The 27,871-nt window shown below is 45.4% G+C and overlaps 1 protein-coding gene across 5 annotated transcripts in view; it reads right to left on the bottom strand.

The window, feature by feature from the left end:
• DTD1 (D-aminoacyl-tRNA deacylase 1) overlaps positions 1-27,871 on the bottom strand; it is a 134,600-nt gene that overhangs the window by 86,262 nt on the left and 20,467 nt on the right. For all 5 annotated transcript variants that reach the window (XR_014832888.1, XR_014832887.1, XM_003134277.7 and 2 more), the window contains exon 4: positions 25,955-26,061. Coding sequence is in view for 3 of the 5 variants with exons in the window: in XM_003134277.7 (XP_003134325.3) it covers positions 25,955-26,061 (107 nt within the window). In the remaining 2 variants the exon portion in view is untranslated. The remainder of the gene's footprint in view (positions 1-25,954; positions 26,062-27,871) is intronic.

Below are 27,871 nucleotides of genomic sequence, written 5' to 3'. Positions count from 1 at the left end.
ACTAATTCAGAAAGATACATACACCTCTATGTTCACAGCAGCACTATTTATAAACAGCCAAGCTATGAAAGTAACCCAAGTGCCCATCAATATAGAAATCAATGAAGAAGATGTATATACACACAAAGGAATATTACTCAGCCATAAAAAAGAATGAAATAGTTTCATTTACAACAACGTGGAGGGATCCAGACAGTACCATGATAAGTGAAATAAGACAGGCAGAGAAATTAAAAAATACCATATGATGTAATCTATATGTGGAATCTAAAAAACTAACAAACGAAGCAAAACAGGAGTAAACTCAAGAGATACAGAACTCAGGAGTTACCGCTGTGGCGCAGTGGAAACGAATCCAACTAGGAACCAAGAGGCTGCAGGTTTGATCCCTGGCCTCAATCAGTGGGTTAAAGATCCGGCGTTGCCATGAGCTATGGTGTGGGTTGCAGACTCAGCTCAGATCCTGAGTTGCTGTGGCTCTGGCGCAGGCTGGCAGCGGTAGCTCCGATTAGACCCCCTAGCCTAGGAACCTCCATATGTCACAGGTATGGCCCTAAAAAGCTTAAAAAAAAAAAAAAAAAAAAGAGGGAGAGAGATATAGAACTGGTAGTTGCTGGGGGGGGGGGGGAGATAAGTGAAGAAGATTAAGAGGTACAAACACCCAATCATAAAGTAAACAAGTCGCAGGACCATAATACACAGTATGAGGAATATAGTCAGTAATACTATAATCCTTTTGTATGGTGACAGATGGTTACTGAATTTATCATGGTGATTGGTTCATTATGTAGTTAAATGTTGAAATCACTATGTTGTACCTCAATAAACAGATAAGTAAATGTGAATCTACCAGAAAGAAAACTGTCAACATCAATTAATGCTCAAGAAGGAGGTTCTTTTAACATTGTAGGACACTTATTTGCATACATATCCTTTAATAACCTAATCTTTTACTCAACAAAAATTTCCAGCCTGTCAAACACAAACAATGCTTCTCACCGTGAGATACACAGGTTCTGGAGAGGAGCCAGCAACCCCAGAACCTGGAGAATACAGCAGGATGAGTAAGCTCTGAGGGAGGGCTTTGCAAGCAGGTCCTGAGGGATGCTGGGGAAAAAGGGAGCACAGACCTCCTGCACACTTCGGGGCAAGCACGGACGACCTGCAGGCCAAAGGCAAGGACACCAATCCACTTCTCTAGCAGCTGACTCACCTACCAGTCTCAGAAGTCTTGAGGCTTTCTTTGTTGAAGCAGACCACATTAGAAATCAGAAAGATGGTAGTTGGGGAAGTTAGGGCAGAAGAAAACTGAGGCAGCGTGACCTGAAAGACTGTCTTCGGCTAGAACCCATCTCGCTTCCTAGTGGCCAATGTCCCATGACCTTGAACAAGTCAACTGAGGAGAGGACAGAGTTTCTCCCCCTATCACGGTGGTTGCACGGATACAACGCTTAGAAACTTAGCTTAGTTTTCAAATGTGTTTTTATTAACAATGTCAGTCTGCTGTTTATGACAACTCTTCGAATACAATAATTTCGCTTTTCAAAAGCAACGTTTATTTTTAGAGGTATACATTTCCAAAAAACCTACAACAGTTTCTCAACATTTCATTTACAAAAGAAAAGAAGCTGTTGAGAGAATACCAGAGAGAGGGCAGAATGGAAGTTTATGAATTCACATCTGGCTAACTTTTAAACAAGCTGGCCATCTGTCTGTTTAACTGATTTACCTATCACATTATAAGCCCCTTGTAAGTCAAATTACTTGGATTTCATAAGCTGCTTTCATTTTCTAGTGTATTTTTATTTCACACTCAAGACACCAAACTCAACTACTACTTTCAAATATTCATATACTTTAGATCAATACTTAAGTTCAAGCAAAGATAATTCATGAATTTGGTCAGTATTCCTCAATTAATATTAGGTGACATGGTACTCAGACAATGTATTTGTTAAAAGCCATATTTGCAGCTGTTTGAGCCCTTTTTGCTTCAAGAAGCTTCAGACACACCAGGAAAATTCTATTTCTGAAGCAAGTCAGCCAATACCTGCTCTGAGTAACTCTCCTCTGACCCCAGGGCCACCATCCCTCTCATCAGGCTGTGATCACAGCGGAAGGCCTGAGCACTCTCTCAGATGTGAGATGCACATGCCTGAGGGGACTGGCAAGGTTGATGAACCTGTTAGGGTCCATTTATGTGACATCCCTGACCCTGTCCTTCAACGACAAACACAATGAGTTACCACAAAAGGACACTTTGCACAGAGCTGGAACCAGGAAGTCACTGCATGCATCCCTGCCCCTCCCCCTCCCCGCCTACTGAGGTCTCCAGGCCACACCTGGCTAAGTCCAGGCTCAGCCTGCTGGTTCCCTAATAGGAGCCAAGCAGGAACCAGAAAGGAATCAGTTCCTGCTGCCTAAGGACCTGATTGACTTCTCCTTCCTAGGAGCTATTCTACCAGACAGAAAATAAACCAGAAATGAGGCTTTGACATCACTGCTTTAGAGGATATTTTATTCTTACAACTATTTTATCCCAAAAAACTTTTTTTTTGTCTTTTTAGGGCCACACTTGCAGCATATGGAGATTCCCAGGCTAGGGGTCAAATCGGAGCTGTAGCCGCTGGCCTACACCACAACCCCAGCAATGCCAGATCCAAGCCAAGTCTGTGATCTATACCACAGCTCACGGCAACACCAGATCCTTAACCCACTCAGCAAGGCCAGGGATCAACCCTGCGTCCTTATGGTGCTAGTTAGATTCGTTTTCCACTGAGCCACGATGGGAACTCCCCCAAATAACATGTAATGAGACTCCCCTAAAATGCCTTGATGGGCAGGATGGGGTGCATGAGGATATGCAAAGACTTCAACACAGACCCTTCTGGGCGCCTGCATGTTGTAATCTTGGCCCCCCCTGGGACAACAGCCACAGCTGCAGATAGCACTGCCCAAGTGCCAGCTCAGCCCCCTCCCTCAAGCAAGTCCTGAGAGGTTATTACCTGAGGGGGAGGGGCGGGCCTTTTCAGAAGCCAAGCAGGGCAGGAATCCGGAGCTAAAGGCCATCTCTATCCTCTAGACAGACAACCCCAGAGGGTGTTTTGCCCTCTTTAGTAAGTGAGCTGGTCAGAGCACTGCAGCCTCTGTGTCTGTACACCTGTGAGGCTCTGGACTGGCTCCTGGCCGAGACCTTGTGCTTAGTCCCAGGAGGCATTTGTACCAGATCCAACAAGAGCAGTGGCTTTCAGCGTTAGCTGCATACTGGAACTCCCCGGGGAGCTTTGAGAAGAACTGATGCTCAGACTACCCCCCAGAAAATCACACTGACCTGTCTCAGGGTGGGGCAGGCTGTCTCGAGCTTATACCAGGACCCAGGAGCTCCAACCAAGCCAGGAATACAGTCAGCTGAGGCCCCAGAGGGGACCAAATGATGCAGTAAGATGGCCTCAAGGGCACCAGTCTTGAGAGGCTGAAGATAAACCCTCTCTTAACAAAGGGGTGGCTGCCAGAGCCCGTGGGGTTGGGATGGGCGAAATGGTAAAAGGATCATAGGTACAAACCTCCAGTTATAAAATAAGTAAGGGAGATGGGATTAAGATGGCGGAATAGAAGGACTGGAACTCAACTTCTCTCCTAAAAACAACACAATTCACAACTAAAGGCTGAGCATTCTTCACCCAAATGGACCGGAAACCTTAAAAAAGATACCCTACTCCAGAAGAAAAAAAGGAGGCCACATCAAGAGGTAGGAGGGGAGATTTCATGATATAAACAACCCCATACCTCCAGGGTGGGAAAGCTCCACAGACTGAAAACTAACTGGTTCACAGAGACTCACCTACAGGAGTGAGAGTTCTGAGTCCCACATCAAATCCTCAAGTGCGGGGATCTGGCACTGGGAGAAAGAGGCCCTGGAGCATCTGGCATTGAAGGCCAGTGGGGCTTGAGCGCAGGAGTTCCACAGAACTGGGGGAAACGGAGACCCCATTCTTAAAAGGCCCACATGGACATTCACGTGCACTGAGTCCAGGGCAGACTGAGGTCTCCATAGGAATCTGGGTCAAACCTGACTGCAGTTCTGGGAGGACATCCTGGGAAAACAGGGATGAATGTGGCTTGTTGTGAGGGAAGGACATTGAAAGCAAAGCCCTCGGGAATATTCAGCAGCTGCCTTTCTCTGGAGGTGGCCATTTTGGGAAAATCTGGCCCCACCTGTCAGTCAGCCTGAGAAGCCCCAGGGCAAACAACAACCCAGGTGTGATCACAGCCCTGCCCATCAGTAAACAGGCTACCTAAAGACCCCTCAGGCACACAGCTGCCTCTAATCCCATCCAGAGACTAAGCCCCACCCACCAGAGAAATTAGAATCAGCTCCACCTACCAGTGAGCAGGCATCAGCCCCTCCCATCAGGAAGCCTAAAGCAAGCCCCCATAATGACTTAAGCCACAAGGGGGGCAGACACCAGAAGTAAGAGAGGCTACAACTCTATTATTTGTAAAAAAGGTCACCACACCAAAAACCTATAAAAATGAAAAGACAGAGAACTATAATTCAGATGAGGGAGAAAGGAAAAAACCCAGAAAATCAGCTAAGCGAGGAGGAGATTCTCAACATCTAGGAAAAAGACTTTAGACTGCTGATGCTGAAGATGATGCAAGACATTGGAAATAAACTGGAGGCAAAGATGGATAACTTACAGGAAACACTGAGCAAAGAGATACAAGATATACAACAAACACGAAGAGATGCAAAATACAATAACTGAAATAAAAAATTCACTAGAAGCAGCTAACAGCAGAATACAGGAGGCAGAACGAATAAGCGAGGTGGAGGACAGATTAGTAGAAATTACAGGTGCGGAAGAGAAAAGAGAAAAAAGACTGAAAACAAATGAAGAGAGTCTCAGAGAACTCTGGGACAACGTTAAAAACACCAATATCTGTATTATAGGGGTGCCAAAAGGAGAGAGAGGGAAGGGGACAGAAAAAATATTCCAAGAGCTAACAGCCAAAAACTTCCCTCACATGGGAAAGGAACCACTCACTCAAATCCAGGAAGCACAACAAGTACCATATAAAATAAACCCAGGGAGGAATATACCAAGACACATATTAATCAAACTGACCAAAATTAAAGACAGAGAAAATCTTGAAAACAGCTAGGGAAAAGAAACAAGTAACATACAAGGGAACCCCAATAAGGTTATCAGCAGATTTTTCAGCAGAAAGTCTGCAGGCCAGAAGGGAGTGGCATGATATACTTAACATGATGAAAGGAAAAAACCTCCAACCAAGATTACTCTACCCAGCAAGGCTCTCATTTAGATTTGAAGGAGAAATCAAAACCTTCACAGATAAGCAAAAGCTAAGAGAATTCAGCAACACTAAACCAGCCTTACAACAAATGCTAAAGGAACTTCTCTAGGCAGAAACGAAAAGGCAGCAACAGGAAACAAAAATTCCACACATGACAAGGCTCACCAGTAAAGGTATATATAAAGATACAAAATCATCATGCACAATTGTACAACAAAAATCAGAAATCATGAGAAGAGGTGGGTACAAATGCAGGACACTGGAGATGAACTCGCAATTAAGAGAACAACAACTTAAAACAATCTCGTATACATATAGACTCGTATATCAAAACTTCAGAATAACTGCAAACCAAAAATCTACAATTGATACACAAACAAGGAATCTCTGGAGAAGAAATATATCTCATAGTAAATAAGTGCATAATCCACCATGAAGGGGGTCATTTGACATCATTCTTGGAAGTCTTCTTAGATCTGATTCTGATTTCCTCTCCATCAAAGAATTTGTGATAATTATAATTAAACAATGCCACTGTACAATTAAATAATACAGTTCTACAATTGTATTATTATAATAACCATCTCTCTCCATGGTACAATGTAAGGTCTATAACGTCTTGTTTACCACACCACCTAGAATGGTGTAATGCCTATTTTGAAGAATCAATAAGATGTAACAAATTGTGAGGACACATTTATATAGTTTCACTGTTTTCTAACCAATTTATGCATATTATATTTTACTTATTTTCAGAGGGTATATTATTTTTGTTATTCTTACCAGTTGTTATTCTTTTTAATATGCTATATAAAATATTTAATGGTATATAAGGCTTCTTTATAAATTTTAGTTGAATAATATACACAATTTTAATATAATGCTAATTTTTAAAGAAAAATTGAAATGTAATAGATAATACTAAAGAGTAAAGATGAAAGCCATACAAAAATGGGATAAAGTATAGAATAAATTTCCTATTTGTCTCAGCATATTTTTCATCCCACTTCTCCAAAGGGAGTCACTTAATCTCTTTCTTAAGATCCATGATATAATAATCTGTGTGAATGTAATTGTGTTTAAATATATGTATTTTATTCTGTAAAAAAAATAAAATAAAATTTCAAAAAAAAAATAAAAAACTTCCAACAAACAAAAGTCCAGGACCAGATGGCTTCACAGGCGAATTCTATCAAACATTTAGAGAAAAGCTAACACCTCTCCTTCTGAAACTATTTCAAAAAATTGCAGAGGAAGGGATACTCCCAAACTCATTCTATGAGGCCACCATCACTCTGATACCAAAACCAGACAAAGACACCACAAAAAAAGAAAACTATAGGCCAATTTCACTGATGAACATCGATGCAAAAATCCTCAACAAAATACTAGCAAACCACATCCAACAATATATTAAAAGGATTGTACATCATGATCAAGTGAGATTTATCCCAGGGATGCAAGGGTTCTTCAGTATCAGCAAATCCATCAGTGTGATATACCACATTAACAAACTGAAGAATAAAAACCATATGATCCTCTCAATAGATGCAGAAAAAGCCTTTGACAAAATCCACCACCCATTTCTGATAAAAACCCTTCAGAAAGTGGGCATAGAGAGAATCTAGCTCAACATGATAAAGGCCATATATGACAAACCCACAGCGAACATTATTCTCAATGGTGAAAAGCTGAAAGAATTCTCGCTGAAATCAGGAACAAGGCAAGGATGGGCGCTCTCGCCACTGCTCTTCAACATAGTTTTGGAAGTCCTAGCCACGGCAATCAGAGAAGTAAAAGAAATAAAAGGAATCCACGTTGGAAAGGAAGAAGTAAAACTATCACTATTTGCAGATGACATGATACTATACCTAGAGAATCCTAAAGACTCTACCAGAAAAAGCTCATCCACGAATTTGGCAGAGTTGCAGGATACAAAATTAATACACAGAAATTGACGGCATTTCTATACCCTAACAATGAAAGAAGAGAAAGAGAAATTAGGGAAGCAATCCCGTTTACAATCGCATCCAAAAGAATAAAATACCTAGGAGTAAACCTACCTAAAGAGACAAAAGACCTGTACTCTGAAAACTATAAGACACTAATGAAAGAAATCAAAGATGACACAAATAGATGGAAAGATATGCCATGCTTGTGGATTGGAAGAGTCAGTATTATCAAAATGAATACACTACCTACGGCAATATACAGATTCAATGCAATCCCTATCGAATTACCAAGGACATTTTTCACAGAACTCGAACAAAATAGTTTAAAGTTTGTTTGGAAGCACAACAGACCCAGAATAGCCAAAGACACCCTGAAAAAGAAAAATGGAGCTGGAGGAATCAGGCTCCCGGACTTCAGCCTATACTACAAAGCAACAATCATCAAAACCGTATGGTACTGGCACAAAGACAGAAACAGAGATCAGTGGAACAGGATAGAAAGCCCAGAATTAAACCCACACACCTACAGTCAACTAATATATGACAAAGGAGGCAAGGATATACAATGGAGAAAGGACAGCTCATTCAATAAGTGGTGCTTGGAAAACTGGACAGCCACATCAAAAAGAATGAAATTAGAACACTCCCTAACACCACACACAAAAATAAACTCCAAATGGATGAAAGAACTAGATATAAGACCAGACACTATAAAACTCTTGAGGAAAACATAGTCCAAACACGCTCTGACATAAACAACAGCAACATCTTCTCAGATCCACCTCTTAGAGTATTGACAATAAAAACAAAAATACACAGATGGGACCTAATCAAACTTAAAAGTTTCTGTACAGCAAAGGAAACCCTAAACAAATGAAAAGACAACCCACAGAATGGGAGAAAAATCTTTGCAAGTGAATCGACTGACAAGGGATTCATCTCCAAAATTTATAAACAACTTCTGCAGCTCCATACCAAAAAAACAAACAACCCCATCCAAAGATGGGCAGAAGATCTAAACAGACATTTCTCCAAAGAAGACATACAGATAGCCAAAAAACACATGAAAAGATGTTCAACATCACTCATTATTAGAGAAATGCAAATCAAAACCACAATGAGGTACCACCTTACATCAGCCAGAACGGCCATCATCACAAAGTCTACAAACACTAAGTGCTGGAGAGGGTGTGGAGAAAAAGGAACCCTAGTACACTGGTGATGGGATTGTAAATTGGTGCAACCACTGTGGAAAGTAGTATGGAGATTTCCTCAGAAAACTAAACATAGAACTACCTTGATCCAGCAATCCCACTCCTGGGCACCTATCCAAAGAAAACCACAACTGGCAAATACACATGTACTCCGATGTTCACTGCAGCACTATGTACAATAGCTAAGACAGGGAAACAACCTAAATGTCCATCGACAGGGGAGTGGATCAAGAAGATGTGGTACATATACACAATGGAATATTACTCAGCTATTAAAAGGAACGAAATACCAGCATTTTTACCAACATGGATGGACCCAGAAATTATGCTAAGTGAAGTCAGCCATACAATGAGACACCAACATCAAATGCTTTCACTAACATGTGGAATCTGAAAAAAAGGACAGACGGAACTTCTTTGCAGAACAGATGCTGACTCACAGACATTGAAAAACTTATGGTCTCCGGAGGAGACAGTTTAGGTGGTGGGGGGATGTGGTTGGGCTGTGGATGGAAATCCTGTGAAATTGGATTGTTATGATCATTATACAACTACAAATGTGATAAATTCATTTGAGTAATAAAAAAAAATTAGTAAAATAAGTAAATCATGGACGGTAATGTACAGCATGGTGACTGCAGTTAATAATACCGTGTTGTGTGTTGGAGAGTAGCTAAGAGAATGGACCTTAAGAGTCCCTGGATTCCCTAGTGGAGAGTGGGTTAAGGATCAAGTGGTGTCATTGCTGTGGCTCAGGTCACTGCTGTGGCGCAGGTTCAATCCCTGGCTCAGAAACTTCCATGTGTCACTGGCACAGCCAAAAGGGAAAAAAAAAAAAAAGTTCTTATCACAAGAAAGAAAATGTGTAACTATTTATGGTAATGGGTATTAACTAGGTTTACTGTGATCATTTCACAATATATACAAATATTAAATCATTAAGTTGTACATCTGAAATTAATATGTTATATGACAATTACATTTCTATTTTTCAAAAAAAACCCCCGATAAATCCCCTCTTAACCAGAATATATTACAGACAGCAGATGCATGAAAGTGGGAGGCAGATAAATGAGTTACATACCAACAGATAGTCTTTGCTTTTATTTTTTTCTTTTTAGGGCCATACTTGCAGCATATGGAAGTTCATAGCTAGGGGTCGAATCAGAGCTGCAGCAGCTGGCCTACACCACAGCTACAGCAACACCAGATTCAAGCTGCATCCGAGGCCAACACCACAGCTCAGAGCAACACCAGATCCTTAACCCACTGAGCAAGGCCAGGGATCAAGCCTGTGTCCTTACATATGCCATGTCAGGTTCTTAACCCACTGAGCCACAATAGGAACTCCAGTCTTTGCTTTTAAATAACTGAAATCAATGATGGAAGATAACATAAGAAAGAGAATGTATATGTATATATGACTGGATCACGTTGCTGTATAGCAGAAATTGGCACAATATTTGAATCAACTACACTTTAATAAAAAAAATTGAAAAAAAAAACTGGAGTCGGAGTTCCCATCGTGGCTCAGCGGTTAGCAAACCTGACTAGCATCCATGAGGACGAGGGTTTGAACCCTGGCCTCGCTCAGTAGGTTAAGGATCCCTAAGCTGTGGTATAGGTTGCAGACGCAGCTCGGATCCCGCATGGTTGGGCTGCAACATAGGCTGGCAGCTTCAGCTCAGGATGGACCCCTACCCTGGAAGCTCCATATGCTGTAGGTGAGGCCCTAAAAAGACCAAAAAAAAAAAAAAAAAACCCGAAAACTGGAATCACACTGTATGTATTATTTGGAGATGTGCTTGTTTCATATAATAATATAGCTACGATATTTTTCACATAAATGCATGTATCTCCATTGAATACAATTGTTAAAAGTCACCAGCCAGTTGTCATAACACTGTTGATGAAACCCACCTCTTGCCCAGATCTGAAATGCTATCTTTATTACAAACCAAATTTCTCATAAACAACCAGGCTCCCTTTCAGCCTCTCATCTGGTCCAGTGACAGGTTTCTCTCTTGCTCTGCCAGCACCATCTGTTTTAATTACGGTAATGCTGTAATACGCTTTATATCTAGGAAGGCCAGTAGCTCTGTGAGATGTTTTTAAATTACATTTATCTCTTTAACTCCACTGGAATTTATTTTAAGGTATAATAAAAAGGATCTAAAATGATTAAGTTTTCCATAATTGCCAACCAGTTGCCCAACTACTGCTTATTGAGAAATCCTTCCATCTGCCATGAATGTGTAATGCTGACTTTTTAGAACACATTATTTTCTTACACAGTAAATATCAAATATTCAATGCTCAACTGCCTCCCCTTAGCAGTCTTAGATTCTGCCCTTAGGAAACATACAGTCCAGCAGGGGAAAGAGACAATAAATGTTTAAAATAAATAACCAATAGATACAGTTATAATATTTCAGAAGGTGACATCTTACAAAAAAGGCAGGAAGTGGAGGCAGGCAGGAGGCACTAGAAGTTCACAGCAGGGACAGGGGTCGGGGGTGGGGGTCAGGGGCTGTAGTACGAAGCAGGTGATCAGGGTTGGGGGCCAGCAGTATGGGGGGAGGGCAAGCTCCACTATGAAGAAGGGTGGCCAGGACAGGGGGCCAGGGCATGCAGTGCTGGGGAGACTGGGCAGGAGGCTGCAGTATGACCAAGGGCAACAGGCATATGACCTGGGCAGGCGCACGGGGGCTGGTGCTCAGAAGGGCCTGCACCTAGTTCGTTGCTTTGCCATCTCCATCTTGAAATTCTTTTTTTTTTTTTTTTTTTGTCTTTTTGCCATTTTCTTGGGCTGCTCCCGTGGCATAAGGAGGTTCCCAGGCTAGGGGTCTAAATGGAGCTGTAGCTGCCGGCCTGCACCAGAGCCACAGCAATGCAAGATCCGAGCTGCATCTGCAACCTACACCACAGCTCACAGTAACGCCGGATCCTTAACCCACTGAGCAAGGCCAGGGATCGAACCCGCAACCTCAAGGTTCCTAGTCAGATTCGTTAACCACTGCGCCACGATGGGAACTCCGAAATTCTTAATAATTTCATCTTCCACTCTGTTTGGCAGGAAAGTCCAATGGGATAAGGGAGCATGCCTGTGAGCACGTAAGAGGACGTCTGCTGCCTTTCCTTGCCACCCCAGCCATATGCGGCATTCTGTGAGCACACAGGGTGGGGGAGCAAGTGTAAGCGTGCAAGGTCCAGGACTGAGTGAGCAAGTGGAATGCTGACAGCCCTGAGAGGCCACACCTTCCCCCCGAACCAGAATGTGCCCTGAACGCAGAGAATGGGTGACAGCACGTAAGAAACACGAACGGCCAAGGGACCCCACCAAAACCTCTGCTGTACTCCCCGATTATGCTGAACACAGTGACACTGAAAGAAAAGGAAAAACAAGGCAACCTGGACCTCCTATCCTGACAATCCTTTCTTACTCATCTGTAAGCCAAAGGCAGAGACTGCTGGCAGCATGTGCTGCAAAAAGTGGAACAAAAGCAGGTCTGGTAGTTCTGAGCGGCATCCCACTGTTCTGGTAAGAACAAAACACACACACGCAGGTTACGAAATATGAACTGTGTGATCTCGGGGATCCCACATACAAGTTAAATTTGCATTTTAAAATGGCACTGGAGGAGTTCCTGCTATGGTACAACAGAATCAGCAGGTCTCTGTAGCACCAGCACGCAGATTTGATGCCCAGCCCTGCACAAAGGGTTAAAGGATCTGGCGTTGCCACAGGCTGCAACTGCAGTTCAGATCTGATCCTTGCCCTGGAAACTCCACATGCCACGTGGCAGCCAAAAAAGAGAATAAAAAAAATGGCGCTGGACAATATAAGCGATAAGGTCACGTCAATAATTTAAGTTTTCATCTTTGGTTACAATGATATTAAATAGCAAATAAAAGCACCGTGACAAGTCTAGAGACCACAGAAAAAAGGAAAAAGTTCTACACTGCTTTGAAGGCTCTCTTTCCTGCTTTTTGAAGAAGGAGTTTAGTATTTTGCCTACAAATGACCCAGCCAGCCCACAGTTGTCCTGAGTAACAGACTCCCACCAAGGCATGGGCCAGGGCAACAGCCATCCTCCTGGCCCCTCCCTCTACAGCCTGGACCCGTGCTTTCAATCTTGGCTGCAGACCAGAACCACCTCTGGCCCCACCTCCAGAGAATCTGGTGTCATTGGGCTGGTGCGGCCTAGGCAGTGGGAATTTTTACTACCCCTCAAGTCACCCTAGGGCACATCCGAGGCTGAGAACCAGAAGCTTAGGTTGAGGTTACCAGGTACCGGGCATACCTGACCACCAATGGCCAAGGACCCTGAAGCTGGCACTTCCAGCAAGGCCTGTTGTGATATCAGACGAGAAAACTGCACCAGCTTCTTCTGGTTAGTGACCTGGTCCTTTATCATAAATATGAACCAACATCCAAGGGTAACTGGGCACTTGAGGAAAACAGACAGGACCACAAGATGTGCAAACAGAACTGATCCTGTAGGACACACAGTAGCTCTGGGGACAGAAGAGACCTTTTGGAAGCACTGCACGTGATGGGGACCGCCTCTGGGACAACGATTGCACCATGTCCTTGTTACCTCCACCAGAAATCCAAGCCACATCGTCAACCGCCCCCCCCTCCTCCACTATCAGCCAGCCCCCACCCTCCCGTCTAGCTCACACCCTGCTCCTCCCTGGCCTGGCCCAGGGCAGCGCTCACCCCTCACTTTGCCCAGGACAATCAACCTGCCATCCTGTCACAAGAGGGTCACGGCTGGGGAGCAAATCCACTCTTCCCACCCCCACCCCTCTGCAGTAGCCACCCACTGCCAAAGGACCAAGTCCCAAGGTCTTTACCAGGACACTGAACACAGGCGTCACCTGCTGGCCTCCCAGGCTCTCCAACCTCCCTGCCACGCATGGCCTTCCCGCCCCACAGACCCAACCTCTTGCTGCCCCACCAATCAGGCTCCACCTCCCTCCCCTTGTTCATGTCCTGAGAGTCCTGCCCCAAGTGAGGCTCCTCCTAGCTGCTCAAGACTCAGCTCAGATGTCTGATACCCGCTCACAGACTCGTTCTGACGACCATGCCCCCCAAGGCATTCACTGCTCCTCTTGCCTCCTCCGCACCAGGCAAACAACGCCCCTCAGAGCTGTCTGAATGTGATTTCCAACTCCTTACAGTACGTGAGCCTCAAGAAAGAAACCACGTCTTACCTCTCTCTCTTGTACCCATGACTCAGGGTATCTGGCACATGAGACGCAATAACAAATAGCTGTGGAAAAGAAACAACGGGAGGAGGTCCCCTGAGGCTCAGCAGGTTAAGGAACCAGCGTTGTCACTGCTGTGGTGCTGGTTCAATCCCTGGCCTGGGAACTTCCGCATGCCACAAGTGCAGCCCCCCCCCCCGAAAAAAGGAAATATGGGGAAAGAATTGATAACTGGACCAATTCTGACATACACAGTTATGGTCAGTATAGAAATTAGCCTCCTACACAAAGCCAATTAAAACACCCATACATTTTGGAAGATCTATATTGGTAATGCAAATGCTAAGTTACTAGAACTTGGTATTTCTGAAATCCTTGGCCTTTGAGAGTTCCAGGTTGATTGATTAGAGCAGCAGAGAAAGAGGGGATTCCTTCCCCTGTCAGGGATTCATCTGCCCTGCTGAGCTGAGGTTAAAGGGAAGGGACCATCTCAGGAGAAGAGGCTGACCTGGCTCACTGACCGCACCCTCCTCTGATTTCCATCAAGGCTCACAGCTCCTAAGAGCCTCCAGGGGTGGCCGCAGACCATTTGGGGTGTAGGCCTAAAACAGGGTCAACCGAGCGAGCCACTGAGGGCAGACAAGGAAGGAGGTCCTACTCTCAGCACTAGAGAATCAGGGATTAACAGAGTTGGAAAGGCCCAAAGGACCACCTGGCCCACCCTCTAACCTGATACACAAAGACATGGAACCTGAGAGGTTCTGCAACATGACCAAGGTCACCTAGCAGCAATCAGGCCAGAATTCCCAGGACCCCGACTCCTGGCCCTGCTTAGGACTCTTCTCTTACTTTGAATGCCACAAGGGCCTTCAGGAGTGAAAATGAAGGAAGGAAAAGCTATACTCTGCATTTTGTGTATTTCCCCAGCCTCGAATAAAGAGGCAGATGTGGGGGGGGGGGGTGGACAGCACAGGAAGGCCTGAAAACCCTCCCACCCTCCACACAGGACGCTGCCTGCAGATGATAACACCTTCCTTCTTCCGTGGGCCACAGGGACACGGTCCCCAGCAAAGGTCTGGTGTGGCCGCCATGTACTCACCCTTGTGCAGAGAAGGCTCACTCCACCCTAGTCTCTCTCAAACTTTGGGACAAACTTGAGTTGGGGCCTACTGCACTGGCACCTGATCACCTACAGATCCAGCAGCAGACTGAGGCTCCAGACGGCATTACTTCAAATGTGGATGCTCTGCATCCCTAGAAAGGATGCGCGACAAAGCCTCGGGATTATTATCTAGATGGGAATCCCACTGTGACGACGGAAAACAGGTCCACCCCGCTGTGTGCCAAAATGCAGAGACTCCATTTTTATAACTGAAACTACGGAGAACTTCAAAGAGTATGGGCAATGACCCCAGAGAGCCCGAAACTAGCTCCTGGTTGTGGTGACTGTTGTTGCCTTTGCTTCTCTGGCTGGAAGACTTTCTCTCCTTTTTCTCCCTACGATTAAGGCATCATGACTTAAAAAGTGAAAGACACATTACCACCAAAAACTATTTCAGCCAGGAGCAGAATTCCAAGGCAGTTAAATGTGAAGAAACCCCTGTGGTTCCCTTTAGTCCACTATTAATGGACAAGCCAGGAGGAACTCTCCTAAGGGTGTTATTTAGCATTAAAAACAAACCCCAGTGAGAATACATAGTACATAGTGAGAATACATAGTACAACCACTAGGAAAACAGTATGGAGGATCCTCGGGAACTAAAATTAGAAGTTCCCGTCGTGGCTCAGTGGTTAATGAATCCGACTAGGAACCATGAGGTTGCAGGTTTGATCCCTGGCCTTGCTCAGTGGGTTAAGGATCTGGAGTTGCCGTGAGCTGCGGTGTAGGTTGCAGATGCAGTTCGGATCCCATATTGCTGTGGCTGTGGTGTAGGCCAGCGGCTACAGCTCCAATTCAACCCCTAGCCTGGGAACCTCTGTATGCCGCGGGAGTGGCCCAAGAAATGGCAAAAAGACAAGGAAAAAAAAAAAAAGTGCCATATGATCCAGCAATTCCACTCCTGGGCATATATCCAGACAAAATTATAATTCAAAAAGCTACATGCACCCCTATGTTCACTGCAGCACTATTCACAATAGCCAAGACAGAGAAATGGATAAAGAAGATGTGGTCCGTGTATATATAATGGAATATTACTCAGCCATAAAAAAGAATGAAATAATACCATTTTCAGTAACATGGATGCGTCTAGAGATTATCATACTAAGTGAAGTAAGTCATATAGAGAAAGACAAATACCATATGATATCACTTATATGTGGAATCTAAAATATGACACAAATCAACACATCTATGAAATAAAAACAGACCTGCAGATGTAGAGGGCAGACATGTGGTTACCAAAGGGAGGGGAGCGGGGAAGGGAAGGATTGGGAGTTTGGGATTAGCAGCTGCAAACTAGTACATGGGATGGACAAACAACAAGGTCCTACTGTATAACACATACATAATGGAAAAGAAAAAGAATACACACACACACACACACACACACACGGATAACTGAGTCAGTTTGCTATACAGCAGAAATTACTACATTGTAAATCAACTAAACTTCAATAAAATTTCAAAAACAAACAAACAAACAAAAAAACCCAGGGAGTTCTCACTGTGGCTCAGCAGGTTATGAACATGACTAGTATCCATGAGGATGCAGGTTCGATTCCTAACCTCACTCAGTGGGTTCAGGATCCGGTGTGAGCTGCCATGAGCTGTGGTGTAGGTCTGGCTTGGATCCCAAGCTGCTGTGGCTGTGGTGTAGGCATTACAGCTGCAGCACCAAGTAGACCCCTAGCCTGGGGTCCCTAAGCCACAGGTGTGGGCCTTAAAAAAGCAAAAACAAAAACAAAAACAAAAAAAATAAAAAGAAACCGAGAAAATGCCCAGGAAAGAAGGTAAGAGATTTCACTTCTTGGTACTGAGACCAGACTCCTAAGCCTGTAGGAGCCGGAGTTTGAGTAGTTCGTGTTTTCCTACCCCTGGCCAATGCTGTACGTAGTCAAGGACACCACGGTCCAGACTGACCCCGGGTCTCTCCTGGCAGGTGTGGGGATCACAAGAGGATCCCCCTCTCCATGTTTCTATTTCCTCTGGTGAAAAATAAGATGGTCAACAAAACTCTGGAGGCTGCCCCCACCCACCACGCTTCTAAGCCCTGAGTTTACAGGGTGTTTTTGTTTGTTTCTCAGTGCCATACCCCCGGCACATGGAGGTTCCCAGGCTAGGGGTCCAATTGGAGCTACAGCTGCCGGCCTAGGCCAGAGCTCACGGCAACACTGGATCCTTAACCAACTGAGTGAGGCCAGGGATCGAACCCAAAACCTCATGGTTCCTAGTCGGATTTGTTTCCGCTGTGCCACGACAGGAACTCCTTGACAGACTTCTTCATCTTTGGAGAATTCTGGTTCCTGGGGCTGGTGAACCCAGCTGGGCTCTGACCCGATTCCTTCCTTCTCCTTTCCTGGGTCAGCCTCACATCATGCACAAGCATGGAACTGATTTATCACCCATCTATACTGGGGACTGAGCAGGCTGGGGACGAATCTCTTGACGGCACTTTTCATGTCACCCGAAGCGACACCAGGGCCAAGGTAGGGATCCAAGAGGAGAAGCGAGTCTGCCCAGGAGCCAAGCAAGCCTCTCAGGGCCATTATCCTTCACCTTCACCAACTCCTCCTGTTGCAGAGACATGAAGGAAGCCGAAAAGAAAAGGTGGCTGCGCCAATGTGCTATGTTATTTACCCAGGTCACATCTGGGTGGGAGGCCTACATTTTCTGGGGTTTTTTTTTTTTTGCTTTTTTTTGGTTCCCCCCACAGTATGTGGAAGTTGCAGGACCAAGAATCAAACCCTCACCACAGCAAAAACCTGAGCCACAGCAGTGAAAACATCCAATGCCTAACCCACTGAGCCACTAGGCTCGTTTTCTGCTCTTCTTCTTCTTTTTTTTTTTTTTTTTTTTTTTAGGGTCACACCTGTGGCATATGTAAATTCCCAGGCTAGGGGTCAAATTGGAGCTGCAGATGCCAGCCTACCCCACAGCCTCAGCAACACCAGATCCAAGCTGCAGCTGTGACCTCCACAACAGCTCACGGCAACGTCGGATCCTTGACCCACTGAGCGAGACCTTAAAAAAATTACTTTTGAGGCAATTTCATCATTAACAGTAATTCTCACTCAGTGACCCACTAACTCTAAGCAAGTCCCAGTAAAACTCCCCTTTATTGACTGGGACGATGACTTTACCAACTTAAAGATTCTAGAGCCAACATTTAATACTGGCTAAAGTTGGGTGTTGTTATATTATTCTCCACAGTCCAGCAAGTTTGAATTAGTTCAAATTTTAAAGGCAATGATAAAGGTCTGTTGCTTTGAAAATCTACATTCACAAAAGAAATGTAATAAGGACAATGTCTACATCTCTGTTAGTAACAGCAGAAAACTGCCAAAACCCCTAAGTCCACCAAAAGGAAAGTAGCTCATCAAAGGCAGTACAGTCACATGACAGAGTCCTACCCCGCAGTGAAAATGAATGGACGAGCTCTGGATGCAACAACACAAGTGACCTGGAGGGTGGGGAAGCAGCCTGTCCCAGGACAGTAAACGCAGGTCAAGGGCATGCGCATACATGCACACACATACACCTACACACGTGCATCCTGAAGGTAATGCCACAGGAACCCAAGCTGAGGGGCATTTTTCAAAATAACTGGCCTATAGGCTTCCAAAGAGCCAAGATAACAGAAGTCAAAGAAAGACCAAGGAAGGGACTTAGAATGAAGGAACCTAAAGACATATGAGAAGTGAATGCAACACATGATTCTGAACATATATGTGTATTAGCATATATATATATATATATAGATATATAGATATATAGTGTGTATATATACACACATACACACACAGTCTAGATATATATATACATATATATATACACAACATACACACAGTCTAGATATATATACATATATATATACACACATACACACACAGTCTATATATATATATACACATATATATACACACACATACACACATATATAGATAAGCTATAGGGGTAACCACTAAAATATGAATGGGGTCTGAGGATTGGATGGTATTAAAATGCCAATGAGGAGTTCCTGCTATGGCTCAGCAGGAATGAACCTAACTAGTATCCATGAGGATGCAGGTCCAATCCCTGGCCCCGATCAGTGGGTTAAAGATTCAGTGTTGCCAGGAGCTGAGTGGTACAGGTCGAAGATGCAGCTCGGATCTGGCGTTGCTGTGGCTGCAGGCTGGCAGCTATGGCTCCAATTCAACCCTGGGCCTCCTGGGAACTTCCATATGCCGAGAGTTTGGCCCTAAAAAGAAGAAGAAGAAAAAAAAAGTATGACAAACACACTTACACACACCTAGGAATGCCACGTGTTTTCTATGAGTGTGTGTAAATGTGGGTAAATGTTTTTATTAAGTCTAGAAGAAAACACATAGAGCTTATTAATGGTGTTAGCTCTGGGAATAAGAGATTATAGAGAAAAGCAACTTTAATGTATCAAACTTCTGGTTAAACTTCGAATTTTTTAAAAGATATTGATTTTATGTATCATATGTAACAAAAAATATCACAATGTTATTTTATGGGCTCATGAGAAAAATAAAAGACAGGAAAAGAACTGTTTCTATAAAAATATCAGTTCTACCCAGGAACACTATAAAAACGTACTAATAAAAATAACATTTCTAACCTGGCACTGTCCAGTTAATACACTGCTGGCATGAAATTTTTAAAATGAAAATATGAGACTCTTCCCAAGACAAAATGATGGGGCAAAGGAACAACATGAAACAGGAAAAAAAACAAAAACAAAAAACACAGATCTGGTCTGCATTTCTGGAATGAAGTTTATAGAAATTGTACTTGTCCCATGAAGGTCCCATGATCCAGCAATGACACCAACAGTTAACAGCAGCCTTTGTCCTCCAAGCAGTCAAAGGCACTGCAGCTCTGAGACAGAAGGCGGGCCAGGGTCCTCCCTGGGCACTGTGACCCCACAGGGAAGGAGGAGAGGGAATGCAAACAAGGCTACAAACTTAGACCTCCCTTTTACAGAGGGAGTTCCCGTCGTGGTGCAGTGGAAATGAATCTGACTAGGAACCATGACGTTGCAGGCTCGATCCCTGGCCTCCCTCAGTGGGTTAAGGATCCGGCATTGCTGTGAGCTGTGGTGTAGGTCACAGACGCGGCTCGGATCTGGTGTTGCTGTGGCTCTGGCGTAGGCTGGCAGCAACAGCTCCGATTAGACCCCCTAGCCTGGGAACCTTCATATGCCATAGGTATGGCCCTAAAAAAAAGGACAAAAGACAAAAAATAAATAAATGACACATACTTCCGTATGTTTCCCACTAGGATGCCAGCTCCACAAGGGCCTGCTTTGCTCAGGGCTGTACCTCTCCTCTGCAGGGCCTGTAGCAGCAGGCCCCCTGGGAGTACCTGCTGGGTGGAGGGATGCTGGGCAGTGGGTAGAGGAGTGGACAAATGGATGGACACACAGGTGGAAGGACAGATGGAGAAATGAACAAAGGTGCGTGGGCCATTATGTAGAGCATTAAGCACCATGAAGTCAGTGCCACACCATGCAGCGAGGGTTCAGAGACAAGAAGACCGGGCCCCGATGGGCACTAAGATGAGGTCACCAATGAAGCACCGTCTGAAACGGACCTTAAAGGATGGGGAAGGCAGCAAGAGGGAGAGAGGGAGCTCATTTCAGGGAGAATGAACAGAAACGCTAAGGAGAAAAAAATGACACTTACTCAAGAAACAGTAAGGAACCTGTAGGAAACTAGTCCTACGATGCAATGGGAAAAGCCTCTACCATAAACCTAACAAGTAATGTTCCGTGAAAAATGATCCCTTAACCATGTCCCACGTGTTTTTAAACATAAACGATTAGTCTAGTTAACTGCCCACGTAACCTTGATATCCATGCATCTCATGAGACTTCAATTCTCCAAGCAAAGACTTAGGTGTGGTCATCTTGGGTTTTGATTCTAGTCCAATCAATGCAACCAATATGTCAACCAATGGGTAAGGCAGCCCATGTCTGGTACCCAAAAAACCAAGAGATCTAGAAACTGCTTTTCAACTGAAAACTGTAAGAGGCTATAGCGCCACAATCCCACCCACACACAGGGCTCACCTCTCGTAAGGAAGAAGTTATGCCACAAGCACACGCCTCCATCCCTCAGAGGAGGGCCCACCAACCATCACTACTGTGTCGAGCAGCTGCTGCTCTATGGGCTTTTCCCTGGCACATCTGTAATTGCGTGTGGAAGGCACCAGCCTCTGGGAGTGTTTCCACCATGGCTGGGGGTGGAGGGAGGGTGGCAAGGGACTGAGGGGCACTGATAAATGACAACAGCCTCCTATGTGACCTCAGTAATTGAGCTCGGCCATCTTGCTTCCTGGCAGCTGCAGTAACACAGGCTGTAAAGTAGTTTTAGACATTTCAGCCCGGGATGGGGGAGGGAGGGGGTCCAAAAGAGACCAACGCCTGGAGCAGATAAAAATGACAATTTTTACTGCCAACTGTCCAACTGCCTCCAGTTCAGTAGTTCTTAAACGTTACTGTACGTGAGGGGCCCAGGGAGAGATGGTTAAAAACACAAATCTGGAGTTCCTGTTGTGGCTCAGCAGGATACAAACCTGGATGCCGGTTTGATCTCTAGCCTCGCTCAGTGGGTTAAAGATACGGTGTTGCGGAGTTCCCGTCATGGCGCAGTGGTTGACGAATCCGACTAGGAACCATGAGGCTGCGGGTTCGGTCCCTGCCCTTGCTCAGTGGGTTAACGATCCGGCATTGCCGTGAGCTGTGGTGTAGGTTGCAGACGTGGCTCGGATCCTGTGTTGCTGTGGCTCTGGCGTAGGCTGGCGGCTACAGCTCCGATTCGACCCCTAGCCTGGGAACGTCCATATGCCACAGGAATGGCCCAAGAAATAGCAAAAAGACAAATAAATAAATAAATAAATTACTCTTAAGAAAAAACATATGGTGTTGCTGTGCGCTGTGGTGCAGGTTGCAGACACAGCTTGGATCTGGCATTGCTGTGGGCCAGCAGCTACTGCTCCGATTCAATCCCAGCCTGGGAACTCCCATATGCCCCAGGTGTGGCCCTAAAAAAGCAAAACAAACAAACAAAACCCTTCTGCCTTCCACATCCAGACATGCCAGGAACTCTGGTTCAAAAAATCTGGCAGTTGTGGGGGGTGAGGTGGGAAGATTGGGAAGTGTTTCCAAGACTCTGCATTTTAGCAGAAACCCTCAGTGGCTTAAAGCCAGATGTCCCAAGTGACTCAGATAAAGAAAGAACAAGCAACTGTGCACGCAAGAGCCCCCAGGCCCCCAGCACCTTCACTTCACTGGAGGCCTGCGGAGAATCTGATAGAAGCCCTGCACCCTCTCAGCAAAGGCACTCATTCACAGACACCCCGAAAATCCACTGGGCAAGCCCACAGCAATTCTCGAACCCCTAAAAGCTCACTTGACCCAATTCACAACCCACTCTCCCATCTTTAGCATCTCTTCAAGACCAACTGGATTAAAAATAATAAACCTTTTATCAGTCAGACTGACAAATGTTTGCAAAACACTTCTGTGTTTAATCTATTGAACAGTCTTTAAAAAAAAAAAAAAAACTTCATTTTTTATTTCTATCACTTCCAGATCATTCTTCCCTTTCCATTAGTAATGCAAATGTTTGAACAAGGCTTTCTACAAAACATAACTGACTGGCTGAACGTTTTTTTTTTCCTACATTACCCGGAACTAGAAAGCTCCTAATAAATTAGCTAAAAAGCTAAGAATTCTGATTAAAATCTTGAATTTGGCTGATTAAATTATTGTTGTGCTCAATGTATAAATCCCTGGGAGGATGAACTTGACCTCCCTCCCTTGGGAATAACAAAAAGATACTAGTTAACCTCAGCTTGACCTTCCAAAGTCAGTAATGTAAGGAGTTTGTTTTTTTAACACGTCCACAAATGATTAGAAGATTAAAATAACTAAGAATCTACCCAAAACACATACACAGGAACAAATGAAGCCTTTACACCTTAAATGCACTAGCCCCTGAGGGTACTCACTCCCCCCAACAGTGCCCAGTACACTGTCACATACCAAAAACACATTGAGGAGTTCCTGTCGTGGTACAGTGGTTAACGAATCCGACTAGGAACCATGAGGTTGAGGGTTTGATCCCTGGCCTTGCTCAGTGGGTTAAGGATCCGGCATTGCCGTGAGCTGTGGTGTAGGTTGCAGACGCGGCTCGGATCCTGAGTTGCTGTGGCTCTGGTGTAGGCCGGTGGCTACAGCTCCGATTCGACCCCTAGCCTGGGAACCTCCATATGCCGCGGGAGCGGCCCAAGAAATAGCAAAAAGACAAAAAAATAAATAAATAAATAAAAAGACACTGATACATAAATACACATCAACAACAAGATCCTACTGTATAACACAGAGAATAATATTCAATATCCTGTAATAAAGGAAAAGAATATGAAAAACAAGATAGACGTATAAGTGAATCGCTCTGCTGTACAGCAGAAATGAATACAACGTTGTAAATCAACTCAACTTCAATAAAACACACACACACATTGTTCATTTGTTCGGGTGGTTTAAGGAGCCTATGCTTTAAAATAACATAAAAGCAAACAAATCAGCTATGAGCCCAAAGAGGAAGTCTGTTCTTATTAAGAATGGAAAAGCAGAGACAGGCCACAGGCAAAGCCAATACCGCCCCCAAGCCCCTCTGGGCCACCTCCTGGTGAGCCTGGGGACTGAGATCTGGGCAGTTTCTAGGGTCTGGGGCTTCTGGAGTCAGTTAACTGGAATAAATAATTGAAACTGACACAGAACACTCCATGCATTTGAAGAGAAAGCTCTTACAAGATTCAAAACTAACCAAAACAAAAGACTTTCATATCCTAATAAGTTAGCATGAATTGTTAGAGGTTTCAAAAAAAAAGGGGGGGGGGGAGTTCCCGTGGTAGTGCAGAGGAAACAAATCCGACTAGGAACCATGAGGTTTCAGGTTTGATCCCTGGCCTCGCTCAGTGGGTTAAGGATCCGGCGCTGCCATGATCTGTGGTGTAGGTCGCAGATGCAGCTCAGATCTTGGTGTTGCTGTGGCGTAGGCCAGCAGCTGCAGCTCCGATTAGACCCCTAGCCTGGGAACCTCCACACTTAAAAAAAAAAAAAAGGAGTTGAGTTCCCTTGTGGCATAGTGGGTTAAGCATCCAGCGTTGTCACTGCAGTGGCTCAGGTTACTGCTGTGGCACAGGTTCATCCCTGGCCTGGGAACTTCCACATGCTGTGGGTGCAGCAAAGAAAAAACAAAACAAAAAAAAAAGAATGATACCTTTTTTTTTTTAATGATAGAGAAGAAAAGAGGGGTACTTGCTACAAAAAGGCTGAAGATCCTAAAGATTTAATGTATTATTGTATCACTTCCAGAAAAATGTTTAAAATGAAAAAAACCTGATTAAAAATTTTCTCCAAATAAGAGTTAAAGCAGAATAATAAACCCAAACTGCAAAATAGTGACTAAATGAAAGCAGAAGGAGCAGTCAGAGGCAAGAGGGAACCCAGGAGAGAATGGGGTCCTACAAAACCAGGTTGAAGACAGGGGTTTCCAAGAACGAGCCTGTCAAAGACACAACCTCAGTGCAACTCCAGAAACCAAGGAGGAACACCCTACAAGAGAGCAGGCCCGGGAAGTGACAAGGTCACAGAGGACGAGGAAAGGCCGAGGGACCAGCCACAGGCTAGAGAAGGTGATTAAACACAACGTGGGATCCCAGATCAACCTGAAGCAGAGAAAGGACACGAGGGAGAATCTAGTGAAACTGAAATAAGGTTTGTGGCGTAGCCAGTGGTACTGCATCAATATTGACATCAGCGTTCTGATGAGTGGACTGTGCTTATGTAAGAGGGTAAAATTTGGGGGGCCGAGGAGAGAATGCATGGGAACTCTGACTCCTTTCAACTTGTCTGTAAGTCTCAAATTACATCAAAATAAAAAGTTGAATGTTTCATGTGCGTTTTTCATTTGTGACTTTCTTTAATGTTATCAGTAATTCCAGGAACCTCAATTATCACCTTTGAAGCCCAGTGCTGCTGCGTCAGATGTGTTCCTGCTTCTCCGTCAATTCAAAGAATCAGTAACAAAAAAGGAAGGTTATGTTCCCCTTGGAAATGATGACTTTGAACGGGTCACAGAACTTGAAGTTTATATAATGCTCCCCCAACCCCCACGTCATTCCACTTCAGAGCGTCCTAGTAGGGGCTGGGGGCAGAACAAGGCTGTCCCTTCAGCTCTCACTCTCTGCCCACCCCCTGCCTCTCAAAGGCCATGAAGTGGGGGCATTAATTAAAGCCTTCACAAGTGCTGAGCACCTCTGAGAAGCACACAGCTCACAAAGACTTGCGCAGATTTCCTTCCTCTATTTTAATTAAATTTTTTTTTTTTTTTTTTTTTTTTTTGGAAAGCTTAGAGTTGGCAGCAAATCCAGGTCAGACACTGCTTTAGAAAAACGAAGATTTACAAAGAACCTCGGGTAGCACATCTACCCACACGTGGGATAAAACCTCCTCAACGTAGCCACCCCACACTCGGAACCAGGCCGGGGCGAGGGGGCTGTGCTGCTCCTCTGCTGCCACCCAGTGGCGTGTGGGAGCCAAAGCACCTCACCCTGGAACAGCCCAGAGGACTGGGCTCTGTCTGCAAAGACAGTCTGGAACCCAGTTAGAAAGAAGCAAGATGTGCAGTCCCTGCCACAGCACAGAGGAAACACGGGACAACAGGCACCTTCCTGGGGGTGGGGGGCTGCATGCAGTCCCTGCCACAGCACAGAGGAAACACGGGACAACAGGCACCTTCCTGGGGGTGGGGGGCTGCATGCAGTCCCTGCCACAACACAGGGCACACAGGACAACGGGCATCTCCCTGGGGAGGGTAGGCAGTCCCTGTCACAGCACCAAGGACATTCAGGGGGAACAGGGGCCTTCTTGGGAAGGGACCTATTCAAGTAAACTCTAGGTCACTGCAATAAAGCATTTTCTCCACCTCAGACTGAGAACTGCTCCAGGAACGAGACTGAAGCCACAAGAAGTTACTGGCTGCCAGGAGACAGCCCATCTCCGACTCCGGCCTTACCTGCTTAGGGTCAGAGGTGGCAGCACCAGGAGCTGGCGATTCCAGTTCTATGGTCACAGGCCCGTCGTTCTGAATGTGGACTTGCATGTAGGCACCAAACTTGCCATCTGCAAGGGCAAGTCAAATGGTTACAAGAGCTGGAGAGCCCAAGTTCAAGCCCACGTCGTCAGTGTAAACAGTAACCTGGGGGGCAGGGCCAGCCTACCCCCAGAGGAAGGACAAGCTCCCTCGCACAGGTGCCTCTGCAGACCCGGCAAGAGAGAAGGATCAGGGAAGAGGGATGTCAACAGGACATAAAAAGACAAGAAGGCAAAAGCTGGCACAACCACTTTGGGGGGCATTTTGGTGCTGTATCCAGCGAGGTTCAAGACGAACAAACCCTACAACCCTGGAACTCCACTGTGGGGGTATACTCTAGAAACCCTTACACAAAAAGAAATATTCAAGGGAGTTCCCACTGTGGCTCAGTGGAAACGAACCTGACTAGTCTCCGTGAGGATGCGGGTTTGATCCCTGGCCTCACTCGGTGAGGATCTGGCATTGCTGTGGCTGTGGTGTAGGCCGGCAGCTATAGGTCCGACTCAACCCCTAGCCTGAGAACTTCCATGTGACCTGGTGTGGCCCTAAAAAAACAAACGAACCAAAAAAGGAAACATTCAAGGGTGTTCACTCTGGTAATGTTTATAAAAGAAAAAGTGATCTGACGTGATGGTCACTCGGTGAAGGACAAATGCATGAACTCCACCTGAACTCCTCCACGGGACACTGCTGGGTGGCCACAGCCGTCAACACAGTGCGTCTCAAACACAAATTATGATCTTTAAAAAGTAATCTGCTGTGAGGACATATCATCAGGGCACCATTCATATATTTTCAAATACCCAAAACAAATGCTGTCACTTGTGGAGAAGTTACGTGAAGCAGAGGCAGGAAAGACGGATACCCAAGGCAGGCAGCAGCAGCATCCACATGGACGAGAAGGCAGGAGTGGGGCTTTGAGAGACAGGATGCCTATGTGACCACCTGGCTGATGAGCACACCTGTATCTGTTTTCTGTATGTTTCATAACTAAAAATTTTTTTTTTTTGGTCTTTTTGTCTTTTTCAGGGCCACACCTGTGGCATATGGAGGTTCCCAGGCCAGAGGTCCAATCGGAGCTGTGGCTGCTGGCCTACGCCTGAGCCACAGCAACGCAGGATCCAAGCCGAGTCTGCGACCTACACCACAGCTCACGGTAACATCAGATCCTTGACCAACTGAGTGAGGCCAGGGATCAAACCCATGTCCCCATGGATGCTAGTCGGGTTCATTAACCACTGAGCCATAAGAGGAACTCCTCATAATTAAATTTTTAGAACAAATTAAATATGGAAGACAAAGAAAGCTTAGAAGGCCCCCCAAATAATCTCATACCCTGCCCTGGAGGTGGCCTGCAGGCCCCTGACTTGTACAAGGAGAGCCCAGCAGATGCTGTGAGAGCAGGCGCGGCAGAGTCAGCAGCACACGCTGGCGTAAACACTGCCAAAGGCACACACGGCACTTGCTCCATACAAGTGCACGAGCAGGGAGGGACTCAGCACTGTTCCTAATAAATTCACAAGCAATTCGGGCATCGGGGCCACAGAGTGAAGCCAGTAGGAGCCCGGGGGTCTGAGAACCATCCAGAACCCTTCTCCCTCCCACCTCAAAGGAGCAGAGTGAGGGTGAGATCTACTTCCCACTTAAAAGTCACTCACCGATTTCATGCACAGCCACTATGTGCCAGGGTCGGTGCTGGAGACCACAGACGCCACTCAGAGGTGCAGACAGTTGGGTGCTTGGGGACCCCAGGGTTTTGGGGGGCAGACCGGGTGGGGATGACAGTACCGCACCACCACAAGGCCGCAGAAGGGCCAGAGTTCCCACCCAAGATGGGGA

The sequence above is a fragment of the Sus scrofa genome, chromosome 17 (assembly GCF_054392235.1).
Source record: "Sus scrofa isolate SSC_HxYL_T2T_F1_AM1 chromosome 17, Sscrofa_HxYL_maternal_Yorkshire_Landrace_v2.0, whole genome shotgun sequence".
NCBI lineage: Eukaryota > Metazoa > Chordata > Mammalia > Artiodactyla > Suidae > Sus > Sus scrofa.
Note: the sequence above shows the minus strand (reverse complement) of the source record. Positions and strands in the feature narration are given on the sequence as shown.